At 37.6% G+C, this 20,911-nt stretch overlaps 1 protein-coding gene across 1 annotated transcript in view; it reads left to right on the top strand.

Annotated features, from left to right (window-relative positions):
* Positions 1-20,911, top strand: part of COL24A1 (collagen type XXIV alpha 1 chain) — a 362,779-nt gene that overhangs the window by 280,625 nt on the left and 61,243 nt on the right. Inside the window, exons 43-46 of the mRNA XM_049875555.1 lie at positions 500-553; positions 664-717; positions 13,531-13,584; positions 14,880-14,987. Of these exons, the coding sequence (XP_049731512.1) occupies positions 500-553; positions 664-717; positions 13,531-13,584; positions 14,880-14,987 (270 nt within the window). The remainder of the gene's footprint in view (positions 1-499; positions 554-663; positions 718-13,530; positions 13,585-14,879; positions 14,988-20,911) is intronic.

Genomic DNA, 20,911 nt, shown 5'->3' with positions numbered 1-20,911 from the left:
ATAGTATTTTCAGTTACCTTATGTGCATGCAAATGCTGGACAATGAATAAGGAAGACCAAAGAAGAGTTGATGCCTTTGAATTATGGTGTTGGCAAAGAATATTGAATATACCATGGACTGCCAGACAACAAATCTGTCTTGGAAGAAGTACAGCCGAGATGCTCCTTGGAAGCAAGGATGACGAGATTTCATCTCACGTTCTTTGGATGTGTTATCAGGGGAGCCAGACCCTGGAGAAGGACTTCATGCTTGGTAAAGCAGAGGGTCAGCACAAAAGAGGAAGACCCTCAAGAAGATGGGTTGACAACAATGGCTGCAGCAATTGGCTCAAGCATAACAACAATTGTGAGGATCGTGCAGGACCAGGCAGTGTTTCATTCTGTTGTACATGGGGTCACTATGAGTCAGAACCAACACAATGGCACCTAACAACAGCAATCCTATTCTTTAAATCACATGTCTTTATTTACTCTAATAATATAATCTTTCCATTCCTAGGGTCATGTGGGTATACCAGGACCAAGAGGTACTACTGGACAACAAGGGCCTCTAGTAAGTTTTAAAAGAATTTTTTGTGAATCTGACATTTAAAAAAATTAACATTAATATAATTTATTTGGTCCCTGCTTCACATATGTTTTCTGTTTTTGTTCCTACTAAAGGGCGAGCCAGGTGAACAGGGTGAACGAGGACTAAAAGGAGAGAGAGGGTCTGAAGTAAGTTGAAACCGTTTAAGACAATTTGGAGTCTGTTAGGCATGAGAAAGCAGGGACATAAGAACTTGTTATTTATTTTACTGTAATCAAATGATCATTTCTCTCTTCAGAGCAGGGATCACTGTAGGTGTCTAAAGGGGGGTGTTTGTCAATAACTGTGCTAAAACTTTATTATTGATTGATTCATGTGTTTCGGTCGTCATCCACATTTCCCTTTACCAAAAGCCTACAGTGCACTCTGGTTTTGTGAAAACTGCCTAATTGTTGTTTGGAGCAGAAATACCAATGAACCTTAAAACCAGCATTGCAGAATGAAAAACATATCAAACCATTTAGCTGTTTTAGTAAGGTAGGGGTAGAAGTAATAGTTTAACTATGTGACACAGACTCACAATTGGTTTAAAAGATTTTTTCCATAAGGCAAACACAATTACTTGGCACCAACCAAGGGAAAAATCTGTTGATTTATTAAATTTAGTCTTTCTTTCCTTGTGCATTAATAGATATTGCCTCAACCTTATGTAGCTAAACCGGCTTTGTCATTCGTACCATCAGTTCATTGCTGCCCTGCTTTTCATGGCCTTCTGGCTTCTGGTGCTATTGATTTTAAGTAGAATTCTTAAGAGAATGTACTGTATTGTAATAATCAAATGGGAATGGATAAAAATTAATGAATCCAAGATCACGTTTCTCCTAATTTCTAAGAAGTTTTCAGCCATACTTGTGTTTACAACTTGTGGGAGTCAGTAACACAGTAAAATGGGTTTGAATCATATATACTAAATAGGTGTTCGCTCTTTTTGAATAGTCTTGGCTTCTGTCCAGTAACCCCTTGTCAGATTCCTTAACAAAAAGGAATAAATAAATAATAGTAGCCCATTGAGAGCAAGCCTGAGCAAGAAGTGCAGAGAAAAGAAAACAATTGTCTAATTCACTTAGAATTTTTAAATATCCAAATTGGAAAAACCTATTACTTCTGTGTATTTGCATTAAGTGCCTAAGAATGTAAGCACCCTCTCAAGGCTTGAACCTAAAATTTCTAATCTTTTACAAGGAGTCCTTTCATATTTACAGCATTTTCTTTTTCCTTTTTGACAAATGTCAGGAAGAAGGAAATACATTTCTTGGTGTTTATTAGTATGTATTAAAATTATGCCAATGAAAATGAAATACTCTCACTAGGCAACTTCTCTAGCCTACATGATCAGCTGTCCTTGGACGTTGAAGCTGAAAGGTAGTGAGGAGCCGTGGTTTAAATTCTACATAATCCAGGGGGACTAGTTTTCTCCTACCAGTAATGATGACATACACCCAAGGGCACATTAAAAAGAAAGAGAGAAACAGACTGAATATGAATAAATGAATTAATGGATATGAATGCAGGTCACTTTTTAGTAGATGCATGTCATGGATTGAATTGTGTCCCCAAAAAATATCTGTCAACTTGGCTGGGCCATAATTGTCATCTGATGTGATTTTCTTATGTTTTGCAAATCCTGTTTCTGTGACGTTGAGGAGATGGGATTAGCGGGACTTATGTTAATGAGGCAGGACTCAATCTACAAGGTTTGATTGTGTTTTGAGCCAATCTCTTCTGAGATATAAAAGGAGCGAGCAGAGAGACATGGGGACTTCATACCATCAAGAAATTAGTACCAGGAGAAGAGCACATCCTTTGTGCCAGGGGTCCCTGCAGTGAGAATTTCCTAGTCCAGGGGAAGATTAATGACAAGGACCTTCTTCCAGAGCCAACAAGAGAGAGAAAGAGAGATTTCCTCTGGAGCTGATGCCCTGAATTTGGACTTCTAACATACTAAACTGTGAGAAATTAAACTTCTATTTGTTGAAGCCATCCACTTGAGTTGTTTCTGTTATAGCAGCACTAAATAACTAAGATAATGCATAAGCACCATTCTCTCTTAATGAATGATTTCTTATGTTTTTTCATCTACTATAAATATGTATTCATGATTAAATAACAATGCCTAATTCCCTTGTGGGTAATGTACTTGAATCATTTATCCCTTTAGAGATTAAATTAGAAATTCACTTCACAGAAACCCTATACTAGCTTTCTAGGGCTGCCATAACAAAATACCACAGAGTTGGTGGGTTGAAAAAACTGAAATTTATTTTCTCACAGTCTGGAAGCTAGAAGTTCAAATCAGAGTCTCAGCCATGTCAGTTTCTTCTGGGGTCTTTAAGAGAGGAAGTGTTCCATGCTTCCCTCCTAGTTTCTGGTAACTGCCAGCAATCCATGGCATTCCTTTGTTGCTTATAGTTTCATTTGCCTCCATCATCACGTGGTATCTGTCTTCCCCCTGTCTGTCTGTCTGCCTGTCTGTCCTCTGCTTTTATAAGACACCACTCAAAAAGGATTAGGACTAGGACCTACCCTACTTTGGTATGACTTAACTGAAAACAAAAGAAAAATCCTATTTCCAAACAAGGTGACATTCACAGGTACAGGGGTTAGAACTTCAACATATCTTTTGGGGGACCACAATTGAGTTTATAACAGAGCCTTATCATTGAATTTTGTTAAATGGTTTGTCTTTGGGAAGGAGAAATCTTAAAGTCTATTGTTTTTATACCCTTTCCTGTTTCTTACACAGTTTTTTGGTTAAGAATATTTGATGTCACTGGGTAAAAAACAGAACTATTTGAGTTATTATATCATTAGTTCCTTTTTTTTTTTTCAACAAAAGTAGTCAACTTTTCCTTCCCTAGCCAAATCAAGATTGGATTGAATCTGAGTAAACATGATTCTGTCAGCTAGGGTTGTTACCCCACAACCCTGTGTGAGGATTTAGAAATGAGTTCAAATCCCAGCCAGTGCCTCTGCCTCTGATGCCCTTTGAGACCCTAGTGAAGGCATTCAAGTTCTCTCTCTACTGTTCATCTTCTATTATGTTTGCTGGAATAACCTATTCCATTTCCTTAATTCTATCAATGAAATTATACATAAAACATCCCAATTCTCTTTTATCATTGACTTTAAACAGTAATTATATATATGGTTTTGTACCTGAAAAAACAACTCTAGATGTTGACTTAAGAATAATATTTCCTAGTTGCCCCTTCACAAGGGTTTCTAATTGCCTTTTCAATCTCTAATCCCCATGGATGTATGTTTTATCCTTCTCTGACACACTGTAATAATGAATTTTAGTAGGTGATTTGGGAAAAAGTGAGAACTAAAACTGACTACAGTTGTATTTTTTTAAAATACAACTTATGTGAAATCCAACATATACCCTGAAAATTATATTCAGATTCCATGTAGATATAAACACGGCCTCTTAACTATTTTCTAAATATAGAAAATTAAGAAAATAATTCAAAAAAATTTTTTTTAATTATTGATCTTAAATGGCCTTCCTTATTTAGTTTTAGATCTACTTTTTTTTTTTTTTTTTAATTCCTACAGCATCTATACTTTAGAAAACTTTGCCTACCCTATGAGTATAGTTTAGACTATAGGTTGAGAGAGTGAATGAACACTGGTGCTGGCTTGTCTGGGTTCAAATCCAGTCCTGCCGTTCAGTAGTTTGGGAACCTTAAACAAGTTATTTAAACTCTTGTTGCCTCAGTTTCTCCATCTACAAAATGGAAATAATAATACTACTTACTTCATAGGTCTGTTGTGAGGCTTAAATTAGTTATTAGATGTAAAACAGTTCAAATAATGCCTGGAACGTAATAAGGACTCAAAATAGTGTGTGCCATCCAAACTCCCTGAGAGACCGAATTACTGGGCTGAGGGCTGTAGGGACCTTGGTCTTGGAGAACATCTAGCTTAATTGGCATAACATACTTTATAAAGAAAATGTTCTACATTCTACTTTGGTGAGTAGCATCTGGGGTCTTAAAAACCTGTGAGCAGCCATCTAAGATACTCCACTGGTCTCACCCCTTTAGAAGCAAGGGAGAATGAAGAAAACTAAAGATGCAAGGGAAAGATTAGTCCAAAGGACTAATAGACCACAGCTACCACGGCCTCCACCAGACTAAGTCCAATACAGCCAGATTGGGCCCAGTTACCACCACTGACTGCTCTGACCGGGATCACATTAGAGGGTCCCAGACAGAAAAAAAACATAAAACAAAGTTCTAACTCATAAAGAATGACCAGACTTACTGGCGTGACAGAGACTGGAAAAGCCCCCAAGAGTATGGCCCCTGGACACCTTTTTAGGTCAGTAATGAAGTCCCTCCTGAGGTTTACCCTTCAGCCAAAGATTAGACTGACCTGTAAAACAAAATGAGACTAAAGGGGCACACCAGCCCAGGGGCAAGGACTAGAAGGCAGGAGAGAACAAGAAAACTGGTAATAGAGAACCCAATGTCAAGAAGGGAGAGTGTTGACATGTGCTGGAGTTGTTAACCAATGTTATAAAATAATATGTGTTGTCTTAGTCATCTAGTGCTGCTGTAACAGAAATACCACAAGTGGATGGCTTTAACAAAGAGAAATTTATTTCCTCACAGTATAGTAGGCTAAAAGTCCAAAAGCAGGGTGTCAGCTCCAGGGGAAGACTTTCTCTCTCTGCTCTAGAGGAAGATTCCTTGTCATCAATCTTTCCCTGATCCAGGAGCTTCTCAGGCCCAGGAACCCCGTGTCCAGATGACGCACTCTGCTCCTGGTGTTGCTTTCTTGGTGGTATGAGGCCCTCAACTCTTTGCTTGCTTCTTTTTCCTTTTATCTCTTGAGAGATCAAAGCCGTTACAGGCCATACCCCAGGGAAACTCCCTTTACATTAGATCTGAGTAAGGGTGGTGTTACAATCCCACCCTAATCCTCTCAACATAAAATTATAATCACAAAATGGAGGACAACCAGAGAATAATGGGAAGCATGACCTAACCAATTTAATATACACATTTTGGGAGGAATATAATTCAATCCATGACATGTGTACTGTTTAATGATAAGCTAGTTTGTTCTGTAAACCTTCATCTAAAGTACAATCAAAAATAAATAAAATATGAAAATAAAAAGGTGTGCAGATACACAGAATAATGGGATAAATACATCCATCACTCTCTATTGCCCTCCTCTGTTTTTTTGTTTTGTTTTCCTTTTCTTTTCTTATACTTATTGCTGCTTTAAATTATAATATTATGTATTCACTTTTGTTATCTTTTTCCCAGTAGCAGAGTTCCTCTGGGTAGGTACCTTATCTACCCTTTTTAAAATATTTCTCCAGTACTTGGGGCATTGAAAATATTCAATATTTGTGGAATGGAAAATAAATGAATGAATAGCACAATTTTAAAATTCACACAGTGAAATAGTAAGACATTCTAATTGTTTAGAACTTGTCATCTCTCTGTACAATCCCATGAAGCTCTTGATCAGGATATATAGCAAGATCCACCTTTCTTTTTGACTTCATATCCTAATAAGGGCAACAAAAGTATACCTACCGAAAAAAAAAAAAAAAAGAAGTATTACAGCTACAGTGTCTTTAAGCTTATTTTTTTATATGTTAGAAAATTGAGAATCACACTAATTCAGAATTTATTATTAGTTAGATATGCTGTCATTCTGGGGTCAGACTACCTTCTTTCAAATCCCAGTTCCCCTTCTTAGTGGGTTGTATGACCTTGGACAAATTATTTAATCTCTTTAGCCTCCATTTCCTCATCTGAAAATTCTTCACATGGTATTTGTATAGACTAAATTAGATAATTCATTTTAATACACTCAGTACAGTGCTAGGTAGTAAAGGCTCAGTATACTTATTATCACCTTTTTATTATTACCTTTGCACTACTGGGGGGGAGTGGGGGTTAAAAACTAATCACATGAAGATATTGTGATGTTTATGTTTAACTTGCATAAAATTATGTTATTTATAAATTATCATTCTTTTAAATCTACTAAGACACATACGAAGTCTTTAATGAGTCATGGTGTGTTTCATATATTGACTAACAGCATTTCAGCAAAAATGGTTAAAAAAAAATATGAGTGAGATCAAAAACTACTAGAATTTTACAAAAATTTCTATTAAAAATACGTGCTTTGTTGGAATTAAATTTTTTTCCTAAAATCTTAAATCTCTTTTTTTTTCTAAGATTGTGCTTGAATGGCAGCCATGTTATTCTATCAGATAACATTTATGTTGCCTATTGTTCCTAGAAAAATAATCAGAATAAGCTTTGGATTTATTTGTTTTAATAAAATAATCTTTATAAATGAATAAGAAATTCCTCTGACATGCCGTGGGGTTGTTAACCCATGTCATAAAACTATATATGGACTAACTAGTTTGTTCTGTAAACCTTCACCTACAGTACAACTAAAAAATTTAAAAAAAAGAAATTCCTCTGAAGTGGAATATGAATTTAACTTTTTTTTGTGCTTTAGTATGTTATTCTTTAAAATAAGTGCCTAGTTCAGAATAATGATAAGACAAGAGGGCTGTAAGCCATTATAATTTATTATGATTAATATCCTAAGTCTTGAGTAAATAATTCTCTGATCTTTATGGCTTAAAATTTCTCATTCTACCTGGCAGATGACCTTTCACAACCTTTTGAATATTCCTGTATTTCTGTGAATATTTCCAGCTTCTTAGGGTTTAAAATAGTATTAATAGCTAAAAGAATATCCACTGACTGTGTATTATTCTCTAGGGGCACCTTCGAGGAGCCTAGTGGTGCTCAACTGCTAACCAAAAGGTCAGCAGTTGGAACCCACCAGCAGACCTAGAGATCTGCTCCCGTAAGGATTAAAAAGGATTAAAAGAAAAAGTTGCCATAGAATGGATTCTGATTCATAGCGACCCTGTAGGACTGAGTGGAACTGCCTCATAGGGCTTCCAAGGAGTGGCTGGTGGATTGGAACTGCCGATCTTTTGGTTAGCAGCAGAGCTCTTAAGTACTGCAGCGTCAGGGCTCTCTTGTAAAGATTACAGCCTAGGAAATCCTATGGGGAAGTTCTACTCTGTCTCATGGGGTCGCTATGAGTCAGAATCAACTCGATGGCACTCGACAACAGGGACGCCTTCAGTGGCCAGGTACATCCTACCTAATTGTTGTCATCTTGTTTTTTATATTTTGCAGAGATTTAAATTTCTTTTTTTAGATTTGGAAATGGCCTTTTACAAATCATCTGAACAACCATCTCATTTTTCAGATGAAGAAATTTAAGTCCCAGAGAGATTATGACTTACTTAAGATCAGAGCTAGTTAACAACAGAACCAACACTGGAAATTTATTTTCTGACTCCCATGATTATACAAAAGCCCACTATTACTCTGCGATTTTTCTTATAGATTAAATAAAATATGATTATTTTACTTAACCAACTAATTCATTTACTGGGCTCTTGAGTTTGGGACTGTGGGCATCTATAAAGAAAACGTTAGGGAAAGTCAAAAAAAAAACAACTGCAGAACTACTAAATTTTCGAGACTTTTGTAATGCAAATGTGAGTGAGCTGTCCTATAATGGCTTTCAAAGACAAAGACTCAAGCCAAAAGTTTATTTTACTCCCAAAACAAAATTCCAGAATTTAACGAGTTGAAATTTCTCGTTTCCAAAAAAAAAAAAATGCATTGCTTAACTCTCTAAATCTTTAAAGCTGCCTTGAAGTTAGAATTAGCAAATTATTGAGATAACTGTCCTTAAGCCTCATTTAAATAACACAGTTTAGACTAAAATTGCACTTTAACAATTCTCCATAATCAGAAGAATTAGACTACTTTCTCTTGTAATTGAACTAGTACTGTCCCCATGAAAAGAAGGCTGTCTTAAATGGATCTGGTTTCAAATGTGCCACTCTGTATACTTTTAAATCTAGCCATGTAAATGAGAAAGCACAATTTTATATACACTATCAAGACTACATATAAAGTTCATTTGCCTTCCCTATTATAAGAACAGGGAGCCCTGGTGGAACAGTCATGAAGCACTTGGCTGCTAACCACAAGGTTGCAGTTCAAACCCACCAGCCACTCCACAGGAGAAAATGTGGCAGTCTGCTTCCGTAAAGATTTACAGGCTTCGAAACCCCAATGGGGCAGTTCTAGTCTGCCCTATAGGGTCTCTATCGACTTTACGGCAATGAGGTATTTTAAGAACAGAAAAGTCTGTTGATTTATGAGGTGCTATGTTTATTTTTTTTTATGTTTAAGTAAAATAATGAGTGTCTTAGTCATCTAGTGCTGCTATAACAGAAATACCACAAGTGGATAGCTTTAATAAAGAGAAATTTATTTTCTCACAGTCTAGTAACTAGAAGTCCAAATTCAGGGCGTCAGCTCCAGGGGAAGGCTTTCTCTCTCTGTCGGTTCTGGAGGAAGGTCCTTGTCCTCAATCTTCCCCTGGTTGAGGAGCTTCTCAGGTGAAGGGACCCCAGGTCCAAAGGATGCACTCTGCTCCTGGTGCTGCTTTCTTGGTGATATGAGGTCCCCAACTCTCTGCTTGCTTCCTTTTCCTTTTATCTCTTGAGAGATAAAAGGTGGTACAGGCCACACCCCAGGGAAACTTGCTTTATATTGGATCAGGGAGGTGACCTGAGTAAAGGTAGTGTTGCAATCCCACCTTAATCCTCTCGACATAAAATTACAATCACAAAATGGAGGACAACCACACAATACTGGGAATCACGGCCTAACCAAGTTGATACACACATTTTTGGGGGGGGGGCATAATTCAACCCATGACAATGAGTAAGTTAAGTTTAAAAGTAGCATAGAATACTTCTAGCTTTATTATATTTGAATTTTTGTAATTGGCTGAAGAGTGACATTTTTTTTTCCTTCTTATGGAACCAACTCAATTAATCATCTACTAACACTTTGCACAACAACACATTGTTGTTTGCCTTTGGCCCTGTTGGAGCCCTCGTGGCATAGTGGTTAAGAGCTTAGCCGCTAACCGAAAGGTTGGCAGTTCGAATCCACCAGCCACTCCTTGGAAACCCTATGGGACAGTTCTGTTCTGTCCTATATGGTTACTATAAGTCAGAATTGACTCAACAGCAATGGATGTGGTTTGGTTTAAGAGCTGGCCCAATTTATAACTTCCTAGTGAACGGACCACCTCTGTGCAGGATTAATGTTTAGCTCTTAGTTATAAGATTACACAGTAATTACAACTTCGAGATTTTTTTTAAATGCACATATTTAGAAAAGATACCAATACTTTACACTTTGATGATATATGTGTCTCAGCTCTAAGACTATGGTTTTTCTAGTTGGCCTACTTTCTTTTATTTGTTGTTGTTGTTGTTAGGTGCCATCGAGTCGGTTCCAACTCATAGCAATCCTATGCACAATAGAACGAAACTCTGCCCGGTCCTGCACCATTCTTTTATTTATGGTGACAATAATAAGAAAATCGTTCTTAATCTGAACATCTAAAAATAGCAGAAACCATAATTTTGCTATTTTTTAAACACTTTTTGTTGTTTGATAGATAAATTTTACCATAATTGTTCTATTATAAATAGAATTACATACTTAAAAAAATATTTTTCATATTTATATTTCTCTTTAATGTCATTCTATTGGAAACTGCTTCCTGATGCCGTTTAGTTTCATGATGATAGACCCATTCATAGGTGTAGATTTCAGGGCACAATATTTTACCCTTCTGAAATAATTCCAACATAATACCAAAAAGAAACCAAACCCGTTGCCATCAAGTCAATTCTGACTCATAGAAATCCTATAGGACAGAGTAGAACTGCCCCATAGTTTCCAAAGAGCACTTGGTGGATTCAAACTGCTGACCTTTTGGTTAGCAGCCATAGCACTTAACCACTATGTCACCAGGGTTTCCTCCAACATAATAAAAATAGTCACCTCAAAATGTAACTGTTTTGGCATGATATGGGAATCTCAGTGTTTTCATGTTGTTAGTTGAAGGTTTGGAATAAGATACTCACATACATGTGTAAACCAAAAAAACCAAACCCATTGCCATCGAGTCGATTTTGACTCATAGTGACCCCATCAGAGTAGAACTGTCCCATAGGATTTCCAAGGAGTGCCTGGTGGATTCAAACTGATGACATGTTGGTTAGCAGCCATAGCTTTTAACATGTGTAGCATATCTAAACTTTAAACCATAATTTCTGGTATGCTAAAAATGTAACTTTGTTTATATTCTTTATAATGGAAATTAATATCTGTCTTGAGTGTCCATACTGCCTGGTGGTAGTAGTAGCCTAATTGATTAAATCTAGTCATTTGACTGCCTTTAACTCCATTCACTCAAATATCCTATATTTTATTTAGAATTTTCTCCATTTTCCCTCTTCTTAGATTTGCATTAAATTCTTAGTGGCAAAGGTGGGGAAGGGGGGGTGTGAGGTAAGTTTGGTCCTCAGTCATCATCTATTCACACTAGCACTCACTGAAATGCACTTCTTCCTTTTGGCCCCCAGTTATCACCCTACCATTTTGGCCCCTAACTTGGCCCTCCTGGCAGATGATCTTTGGTCCTTGCCGGCTTTTCTCATCTCAGGTCCAAGGCCTCCTCAGATATGGCTCTCAGTGCCATATGTTTGCTGCTCTTGGCCACATGTAAATAACATTTTGCTCACACCATTTGCTCGCAAATAACTCCTCACAGCATGCTGGGTTCCTAGGAGGCTTGGAAGACGCTCAAGCCTACTGGCCTAGACATCTCATCCAGAAACTTCTACTCTATTTCTGACACTCAGCACAGGGTATGTGGACTTCCCAATGAGACCTTTAGTCTCTTTAGCCATCACCTCTCCGCCCAGATCCCTAAACTCATCTGGGGGTATTGTTTCTATCACATGAGGACTTGGGGGTAGATTGGGGCAAAAGACTCTGCTCAGAGACACCCCTCAGAGTCTAACAGTCTTGCTTCTCTTCTGCTTTTTCTCTTCCCTGTCCTCAACTGGAAGATCTTTCTATATCCTTATTTGGAAAAACTCTCTTTTATATTATTATAATTATTCTAAATCTGTTCTTTCTGGCATAAGTCGTATAACTTGATTCCTTTATGACCTTCATTTCTGATACTCAAAATAGACTGTTTATATTTAAAAATCAGGCTTTTAAGATTTAGAAAGCATGATCTGGAAACTGAAAATATTTTTCTCCCAAACTATTGCCATTACCACTGCCATGAGTTTCAGAAAACTACTATGAAAGTTATAAGCCAAGGAAAAGTCAATCATGAATATCAAAAGTCTACAACAGAGCTATCTCTTTGCATAAATAGGAATACTATAAAGGAAAAAACACACTGGCTAACATGTTTGAATACTGTTATAATTCATATGCTGTTTAATTAGTATTACTCAAGATAACTAAACCCCATTGTCGTCAAGTCATTTCTGACTCATAACATGCAAGAAAGCAGCAGTCAAGAAATCAAGCGACATATTGTATTGGGCAGATATGCTGCAGAAGACCTCTTTATAGTGTTAAAAGCAAAGATATCACTTTGAGGACTAAGGTACGCCTGACCCAAGCGGTAGTATTTTCAATCACCACGTATGTGTGCAAAAGCTAGACAATGAATAAGGAAGACCTAATTGATGCCTTTGAATTATGGTGTTGGTGAAGAATATTGAATATAGCATAGACTGCCAGAAGAATGAACAAGTCTGTCTTGGAAGAAGTACAGCCGGAGTGCTCCATGGAAGCAAGGATGGTGGGACTTTTTCTCACGTACTTTGAACATGTTATCAGGAGGGAGCAGTCCTTGGAGAAGGACATCACGCTTGGTAAAGGAGAGGGTCAATGAAAAAGAGGAAGACCCTCAAAGAGATGTATTTACACAATGGCTGCAACAATGGGCTCAGGCATAGCAACAATTGTGAGGATGCTTTAGGACCAGGCAGCATTTCATTCTGTTGTACATAGGGCCGTTGTGAGTCAGAACCAACTCAAGGGTACCTAACAACAACAAAACAACATACTACTAAAAAAGAGGAGGTTGGAGCTGAATGATAAGGGCCTTGAATTTCTGGTAAAGAACTTGACTTTTGTTGCTCTTCCTTAGTTGGCTATTCATTCGGGGCATAATTAAAAAAAGAAAAATATCCCATTTTTGTGAAATTATTCTGTTTCTGAGAACTTTTGATGATTCCTGAGAAACATTCCTGTAGTGACAATATATCTCTTTTTCTTATTTATGAGCTAGGTCATTCTTTTCCACATTTTTCTTCTTAAAATAATTTTAGGATATCATCAGCACAATGGCATGATTTACAAGGGCAAAGTTCCTAACTATCCTGGCAGACCGGTTACTGCTGAATCAATTATGATTTAAAACATCTCGTACATGGAAAAACAAACAGTTCTGTGGGAAATAAATATCTTTTCCATGATTCATAAGTATGTTCTTTTTTGTGCATCCAGAGAATCACATTGTAGGCTACTGGCTTATCTCCCTCACTACACCGTAAGTACTTTGTGAGCAGGAATTTTGCCATTGCGTTCCTAGTCCATAGCAGAGTCCCTGGTACGTAATACTCAATAAACATTTACTGCGTTAAGTACTTAGCCATTTCAGGGGGGAGACCCAGGCTCTGTCTGAAAGTGGGAACATCTATTAATTAATATATCCAGTTCCCTTTTAGAACGATGGTTTCTTAAATCATAGAATTTGGAACTAGAAGAAAATTCAGAGTTTATCTGGTCAAATTCTCTCATTTTCAGAAGAAGAAAGAGACTCCAAGAAAAGTTAAATGGCAATCCCAATGATACACAACAAGTTAGTGGCAGAACTTGCTGTAACCTTCAGGTCTCAGAGTTCTTTTCGAAGCCTTCGGTTTATTACAATCAGTTGACAAGTGTATTTCACATTTTCAGGGTCCTCAGGGGAAAAAAGGAACACCTGGTCCATCTGGGAAAGCTGGGAGTCCTGTAAGTAACAGGCCTTTTTCAACTTCCTTGTTTTTCTAAATAGAAGAAGCAGCTTTAGCAAGCGAAAAAACTTTGAGTTCAATTGTGACAACTGTTGGATAAATGAGATTGTAATTAAAATAAATAAATAAATAAACCCATGCTGAAACACAAAGGGAACAAAATATGACCATTTAGCCCAAAACCACGCTTGCTGTTAGAGGCATGTCCCTGCAATTGAAGGATGCTCTTTTCCCTCTGGAAACCCTGGTGGCGTAGCGGTTAAGAGCTACAGCAGTTCAAATCCACCAGGCGCTCCTTGGAAACTCAGTAGGGCAGTTCTACTCTCCTATAGGGTCGCTGTGAGTCAGAATCGACTCGACAGCAATAGGCTGGCTGGGCTGGGGTTTTCCCTCTACCACTCTGATGACAAACCACTGATAAATGCAGAACTTGGAATCATGACAAAATACGTGGTGATGAAGGTCAGAGATCTTCAAGCAAAAGTTAAAAAGACATGAAGTCTATTTTGTTGGAGGATTCAGTGTCTCATTCTTCTGTCAAGTAGAACAAAAGATCTTAGAAAATTTTTTTAAAAAAAGATCTTTCTATCATAGAACAAAGATTAATTTTGTATTAGCCATCAGTAACCTACTCTGGCGAAAGTTGTATATTGACGATCTTAGCAAAGGCTTCCTGCTGGTCTTCCCTAGCCACAGACTAGACACCTGCTTTGGGTGGCCTATGTTGGCTCAAAAATTGTGGAGAAAATGAATATACATTATAAGCATATTCAGATCATAGTACACTACAGATAAAATCCAGTTGCCCAAGAATGGAAACGAAACGTTCAGACCTTTTCTCAGTCATATAATTACCAGATTCAAAGTGACAGTAAAAAGAGCCATAATATGTTTCTTGGGAAAATAATAGTAATGTGAAGTTTTGTAGATGAATGACAGCCTCCACCCTAAGCTGACAGGTGCATATAGCTGATCTCTTCATTGCTGGGGAAGGCAGGGGCCGGTACAGTGGGAAATGCCAGGGAATTACACTAAAGCCGAAAAGGTTACACAATAAATTGCTATGAATTAGCTTGACATTTTTGTTTAGGGAACTTTTAAAAACTGTTTTAAAGACCTGTTCTTTTGAATCCAAATAGTAAATCATTTAGGAATCCAGGAAACAGAGTAAAATTTGTCCTGGGACAGAGGATTAAAAATATGTAAACTTTTCTCCTATAAATATAAAGGTATTTGTCATTTAAACAACTATACAGCATCTGTCTATAATTCAGGCAACTTTTAATTATCAAGGGACTTCCAGGCCTATCTGGGCCAAAAGGGATGCAAGGATACCCTGGAGCAGACGGCATTTCAGGAACCCCTGGAAAAGTTGGGCTGCCGGGAAAAAGGGGACTTCCTGTGAGTAGTTTGATTATCTCTTTATTTCTCATGTGCAAGTGTGTCGTTGCTAGAACATGGATATTTTGGCTATTAGCTTTGGCATTGACTCAGATTAATACAATCATTTCTTTCATGGTTATTTTGGAATTGTAGTTATGATTTCCAGGGAATGCCAATAGGGACAGTCTCAGCTATTTTATATTTAATAACCTATACAGTGTGTCTTAGTCAAGGTTCTCTAAAAAAACATAACCGGTGAGACATATATATATATATGTATAGAAAGAGAGAGATTTACTTCAAGGAAATGGCTCACACAATTGGCAGGCTCCCAAGTTTCAAATCTATAGATCAGGCAGCAGGCTGGAGACCTCTGCTGGCTCACAAAATTGTGGAGGGCCAGCAAAACCAAAATCTGCAGGTAAAGTGGCACGCTTATATCCCAAGATCCGTAGGTCAGGTGACAAGAGTGCAGTGGGGAGAGAGGGAGATCTGCCAGAACATCCATTTATATTCTGGAAGCAGACCACACCCCCAAGGAAAATTCTAGTTCAACTGATTGGTTCAATAAGTCACATCACATCACAGAAGGTGATTGCATTACATGACATGACATTATGGAACAGTAACCAGTCCAGTGGCCAAACTGCTGTGAATTATAACCTAGCCAAGTTGACATTTAAAATTAACCATTGCACAGTGTTAATAATTTATGCCATTTTTCCACATATAAAAGCTTGTAAATAAGAACTATAAAGAAGCGTAATTTTAAGGGCTGTATAAAATGGCTGTGTTTTGAGTTCATCAGTATTTTGAGTTCATCAGTGTCTTCAGCCACCTTTGGAACATTTAGGTCTTGGCAATAACTCAAGATAGATTCTGCCAAAAATCGTTTCCTCTTACTTTTAAGCCTCAGTACTTCACAAGAATTATGTGACTATTTTCTCTGTGTTCATTTAGTGGTGATGCAATAACTAGAGTCTCTTATTTTTATGCAAATTTTTATCTTATTTATTTGATCAGAAATTTAAAAATCATATCACTTTTGCCTTTACTTAGCCATTTTCCTTTTTTCCTTCCCCAATGTCATCCTGAACCAGATATTTTTATATTACCCCAGGTTGTGTTTTCACTCAAAGTGTTAGAAGAATTAACCACATACTTCCAAAAACCCAGTAAAATTTACCCAATAACTTGACCTAAGTTACCTGCCTGAGTCCTGAATGCCAGAGGAGGGAGAGAAGAAAGATCTTTGATTTTTCTTTCCCCTTCTTTATCTTTTTCTTTAACCCTAGATACAGAGTTGTTGAGTTAATCATATTCATTAATTTATGGCATATCATCATCCTTCAGTTTTTGCATGGACCTGCTCTTTGACTGATTGATTCATTTTCTTTTATCCCCACTCTCATTCCCCTCTCCTTAATATATACGTTTTAAAATACATTTTTTATTTGAATGTATACTTCCAAAAATACAGTGTTGTTTTGTGTGCATTTATCTTTATATAAAGACGTTAGGTCATTCTGCTGCTTTTTCCACTAAGCACTAAGTTTTTAAGATCCATTCATATTGCTATAGGTGTAATCAGCTCTGTCTCTTCTAACTGTTGTATAATACTCCATGCTGTGTGTTGACTACATTTTACCTAGCAGAAGACCTTTGGGTAGGAACAACAACAACAAAAAAAAACCATTGCTTCCAAGTCGATTCCAACAGCAAGTCAATATCCAGAATATGTGTCAACCCCTGTGAGGACAATCACAGCCACCTCCAACTGGTTCCCCGGGGAGCATTACCATGTTGGAAGCTCAGTGTTGGTCTCTGCTTTTGGCAGTTTGGTCACTCGACACGGGTGGCGGCCAAATCAGCATTGATGAGGAGAAGTTCATATAGTTGGATTCCTGCATATGGGTCCATTGAACAGCCATCAGGATTACTGTGGAAAAAAATTGACTGACGTCTACAATATGGGCCATCTTGTTTACCTTATGATTGAGAGCCTCCTTTATACAGACTTCTGTATAAAGAAGGCTCTCTAGTAAGTATTACATTTGATAGAAGAGAGCATGACCTATCTCTAAAACCTTGTAGATATAAGCTGTTATTCTCATATGAGGTATTACCAAAAGCTCCATATGCTGTCTCCACCAGCCGTAATTGGGTCTGATGTAAGTTAAATCTGCTGAAGAGTCATTTCTTGCTTCAGGGCCCACTCAAAACTAGCAACCTTACAGAATATCCAGCAAATGGGTTGGAGCAGCATACCCAAATGTGGTATAAGTTGATTCTAAAACCCAGAGAGGCTCACGAAGTGTTATACCCCTTTTTGGGGATAGGCAGTATAAAGTGAAACGACTTGTCTCCACTTTCAAAATGATGTCTTTATATGCCCCAAACCACTACTCCTAGGAACTTCATCCATTTGGCAATCAGCTGAACTTTTTTATCCTATCCTCTTGTACATCTCTGGGATGCTTATTTTTTTCTCCTCTCCATGTCCAGTTAACATAAAGTTATCAGTGTAATGGACCTGTATAATATTTTGTAAGATATCAAGACTATACAGTTATCTCTCTGGTCTATTTTATGAGAGAGGGGAGAGCAATGAAGGGATACTGCTGTCCCTGCCAAATGAAGGCAAGCAAACTGCTTCTGATTATCCTTACTGATAGGAGTGTGTGCAGAAAGCATTTTTGCTAGGTCAGTAGCTGCTGTTGCTAAGGGGTTGTGTTGTTTAGTAAAGACACCACATAAGAAACTTCAGCTGTGATTGGCATCACCAAGTTTATAATAAAGTATAGTTATTCTCCGTGATTTATCTGGTATTTGCATTAGCCAAGCAGGTAAGTAAAATGGAGATATAGTAGCAATCACTACCTCTGCCTCTCTGAGGTCTTTGATTTTGACAATCATATGTACAATTTTCTCCAGGGAAGTGGTATTACCTTTGGTTTGCTACTGACGTGTGGGATAGGGAGAGATAGTTGCAGGGGCTTCCCCTAGCCTCTTCCCTTCCTACTATAATGGCTTTCATTTTATGAGTCAGGGACTTCTACTGTATTCTTGGATTTGAGAAAAAAACTGGGTTCACAATCTCACTGGACCCACTTGGAAAAGGAGTTTGGCCCAAACTCCTTTTATCGTCTGGCCTTCATAAACTCTCACTTTGACCAGTGTACCAAGATGGTATTTTGGATTTCCAGGCATTATCATCAATTCATAGCTACTATCTCACAATCCCCAGAAATGCTGAGAATTTCTTTTTCCCCAGTGTTCAATCACCTAGTAAATGACATAGTCTCATCTAAAGAAAGCTTAGGGGAGAGTCCTTCTTCAAACAGAGCCTTCTTTCTGCTCAGTCAAGAGATTCTTGGTCTAGGAACTAGCTTAGGTCTGGGAACTGAATAAGAATTGATAAATTCCAAATACTGTGACTTGATTTAGGTTTCTTTCCAGCAGACCTAGAATTTTTCTACTTTTATAACAATATATTGGTGGTAGGCTACTGTATATTTAATTCCTAGAGATCCTGTGATCAATTAACCATCAACACAGATTCCTGCAGGTCAGAACATTCTGATTTCACTTCATCATTATGGCTTATTGTGATAATTGTTCTTACCTTTTCTCTTATAGTTAAGCACTATCACTTGGACTTTACCACTCAGGGATTCTAGCATCCCCATTTAAATCAGAAAGTCCAATACGTTTCTCAACACCCTGGTAAAAATGGTTCTTTAAGCTCTCCAGGGCTATAGTTAGATGGTGGCTGAGCAGATTGCACATAATATATCCATCTCTAGTTTTCTGTCTTCCTGAGCCTTTGTACTCTTTCCCGTAAAGTATTCTAGGGAAGTTGTACCCTTTTTAACCTCATTGATTGTAGAACACAATTGAGTGCAGGATTCAAATTGCCAGTCTACCAGACTGTAGATGGTGCTTCCAGGTGCTTGAGCAGGGGCTGCCTCTACAAGCAAGAAAGGTTAAGGGGGATTTGGGGTTCAAAGTTCTTAGTCTTACCCCCATATGCTCAAATGTTACCTGTCCCTTGACTCGTAGATCTCTTCCTCCACCAGTGCCTTTATCTTAGCCTAAGAGATCTAGTTGGGTTAATAATGTATTGATAGGCAAGTTCTGAAGATCTTATAGAGGGTCGGGTCCTCAGTCATATCTTCCGTGTGACTATAAGACATAAAGAACTCTTTCAGGCAGCTGTGGAAGTTTTCTCATTCTGTACTGTGTCCTGAATTTGTCTTTCAGTTTTTCCCTTTCTCAGTATATTCTTTATAGATCCATCAGAGTCAGTCCAACCCACAATCTTTATAATCACTATTTTCACCTGGTGACTACACGCCAAGGTCACATAATTTTCCAATGCCTTGCCTTTCAACTTCATCTAATGCCATGACCAGTGATAATTCCAGTAATCATGATGCCAGTGCATACCACAGATTACTAGTGTCCCATTTACTCTGGACAAGGAAGTTATCTGAACATTCCTCAATTATGAGCAGCTCAATCCCAGAATCCTATTTTGGGGATTATTTTCCTGGAGTCAATATTGTTACCAATTACTATATCAGAAAAAAAAAAAAAAAAAAAACAGAGTCCTGGGTAAAAACACATGGCACATTAAAATGGGGCAATTGAGGAGAATTTAATAAAAAGACTATTTACAAATATTTGAGCAAGTTTAAGGGAAACCAACAAGAGATATTGAAGCACCCCAAGGCTAGCAACAGTGAGGAGCCATTACAAGCCCTAGGCCTAAGGGGCTGAAGAGAAAATTATCAAAATCTAAAGAAAGTAGATATCACCATAGGATGGAGTCATTCAGCAGGAGCTGAGGTCTTCACTAGAAGGATTCAGCTAATCCATTACAATCTAGCAAAGAGAGTGAGGCAAATAAATATTTCAATTTCTGTCTCTTCCTATCCTCCAATCTCTTGTCAATGCCTCCCATTAGCCAAAACAGCCAGAAGAGGGTGGAATTTGGAACAGCCTGCCCTGGTGGGGAGGAGATTTTTATCACTGACGTTGTTTAGAGTTGCCAGTGCATGGTGATGATAAAAAGCAGTTAATTATTATTATTTTAGTGATTCACTAGACAGTGCACTTCCTTTTGCCTGCAGCAAGGATGGACCACTCTTACCCACATCTTCTTGGTATACCATTGGTCAGAGCTAGAGGGTAACAGAGCTTGCTAGGTCATATAGCAGAGTGAAGAAGGGAAGAGGTTGGATCTGAAAAGGCAAAAAAATACCCAGCCCACTCATATATAAAACATGGATATATTCAACATGAGTCTGTCTCAACAGTCTATGCCAAGGGTTGGCAAGCTATATCCAGTCAGCCAAACTGACCTGTTTTATATAGCCTGCAAACTAAGAATGGTTTTTACACTTTTTAATGGTTGAAAAAATAAAAAAGAATAATGTTTTATGATAATTAAAAATTATATGCAATTCAAGTTTCAGTATCTGGAAACAAATTTTATTGAAACACAGCCACACTCATTCATTTACATATGGCTTTTTTTGCTCTGTGATGGCAGAGTTGAATAGTTGTGACAGATATTGTATGGCCTGCAAATTCTAAAATAGTTACTACCTGGCCCTGGTCTATTTGTGCTATCACACTGCTCTTATTACTATGACTTTGTATTATGTCCTCATATGTGTAAGGGAAAGTCCTCCTTTACCCTTCTTTTTTTCAAGGTGACATTCAGGATTAGATTTACTGAGTTTCTAGCAAAAAACAAAGCAAAACAAAAACTGAAATCATTACTGGGTTTGCACTGAATTTATAGATTTATTTGGGGAAAATTAACATCTTGTAATTTTAAACAACATAAGAATATGAAATATCTATTGATTCCTATCATCTTCTATTGACTTATAATAGAGTTTCTCCATCATAATAATGGCAAATACTCATAT

This window comes from Elephas maximus, chromosome 3 (assembly GCF_024166365.1).
Source record: "Elephas maximus indicus isolate mEleMax1 chromosome 3, mEleMax1 primary haplotype, whole genome shotgun sequence".
Taxonomy (NCBI): domain Eukaryota; kingdom Metazoa; phylum Chordata; class Mammalia; order Proboscidea; family Elephantidae; genus Elephas; species Elephas maximus.
This window is presented reverse-complemented; position numbering and strand designations above follow the sequence as displayed.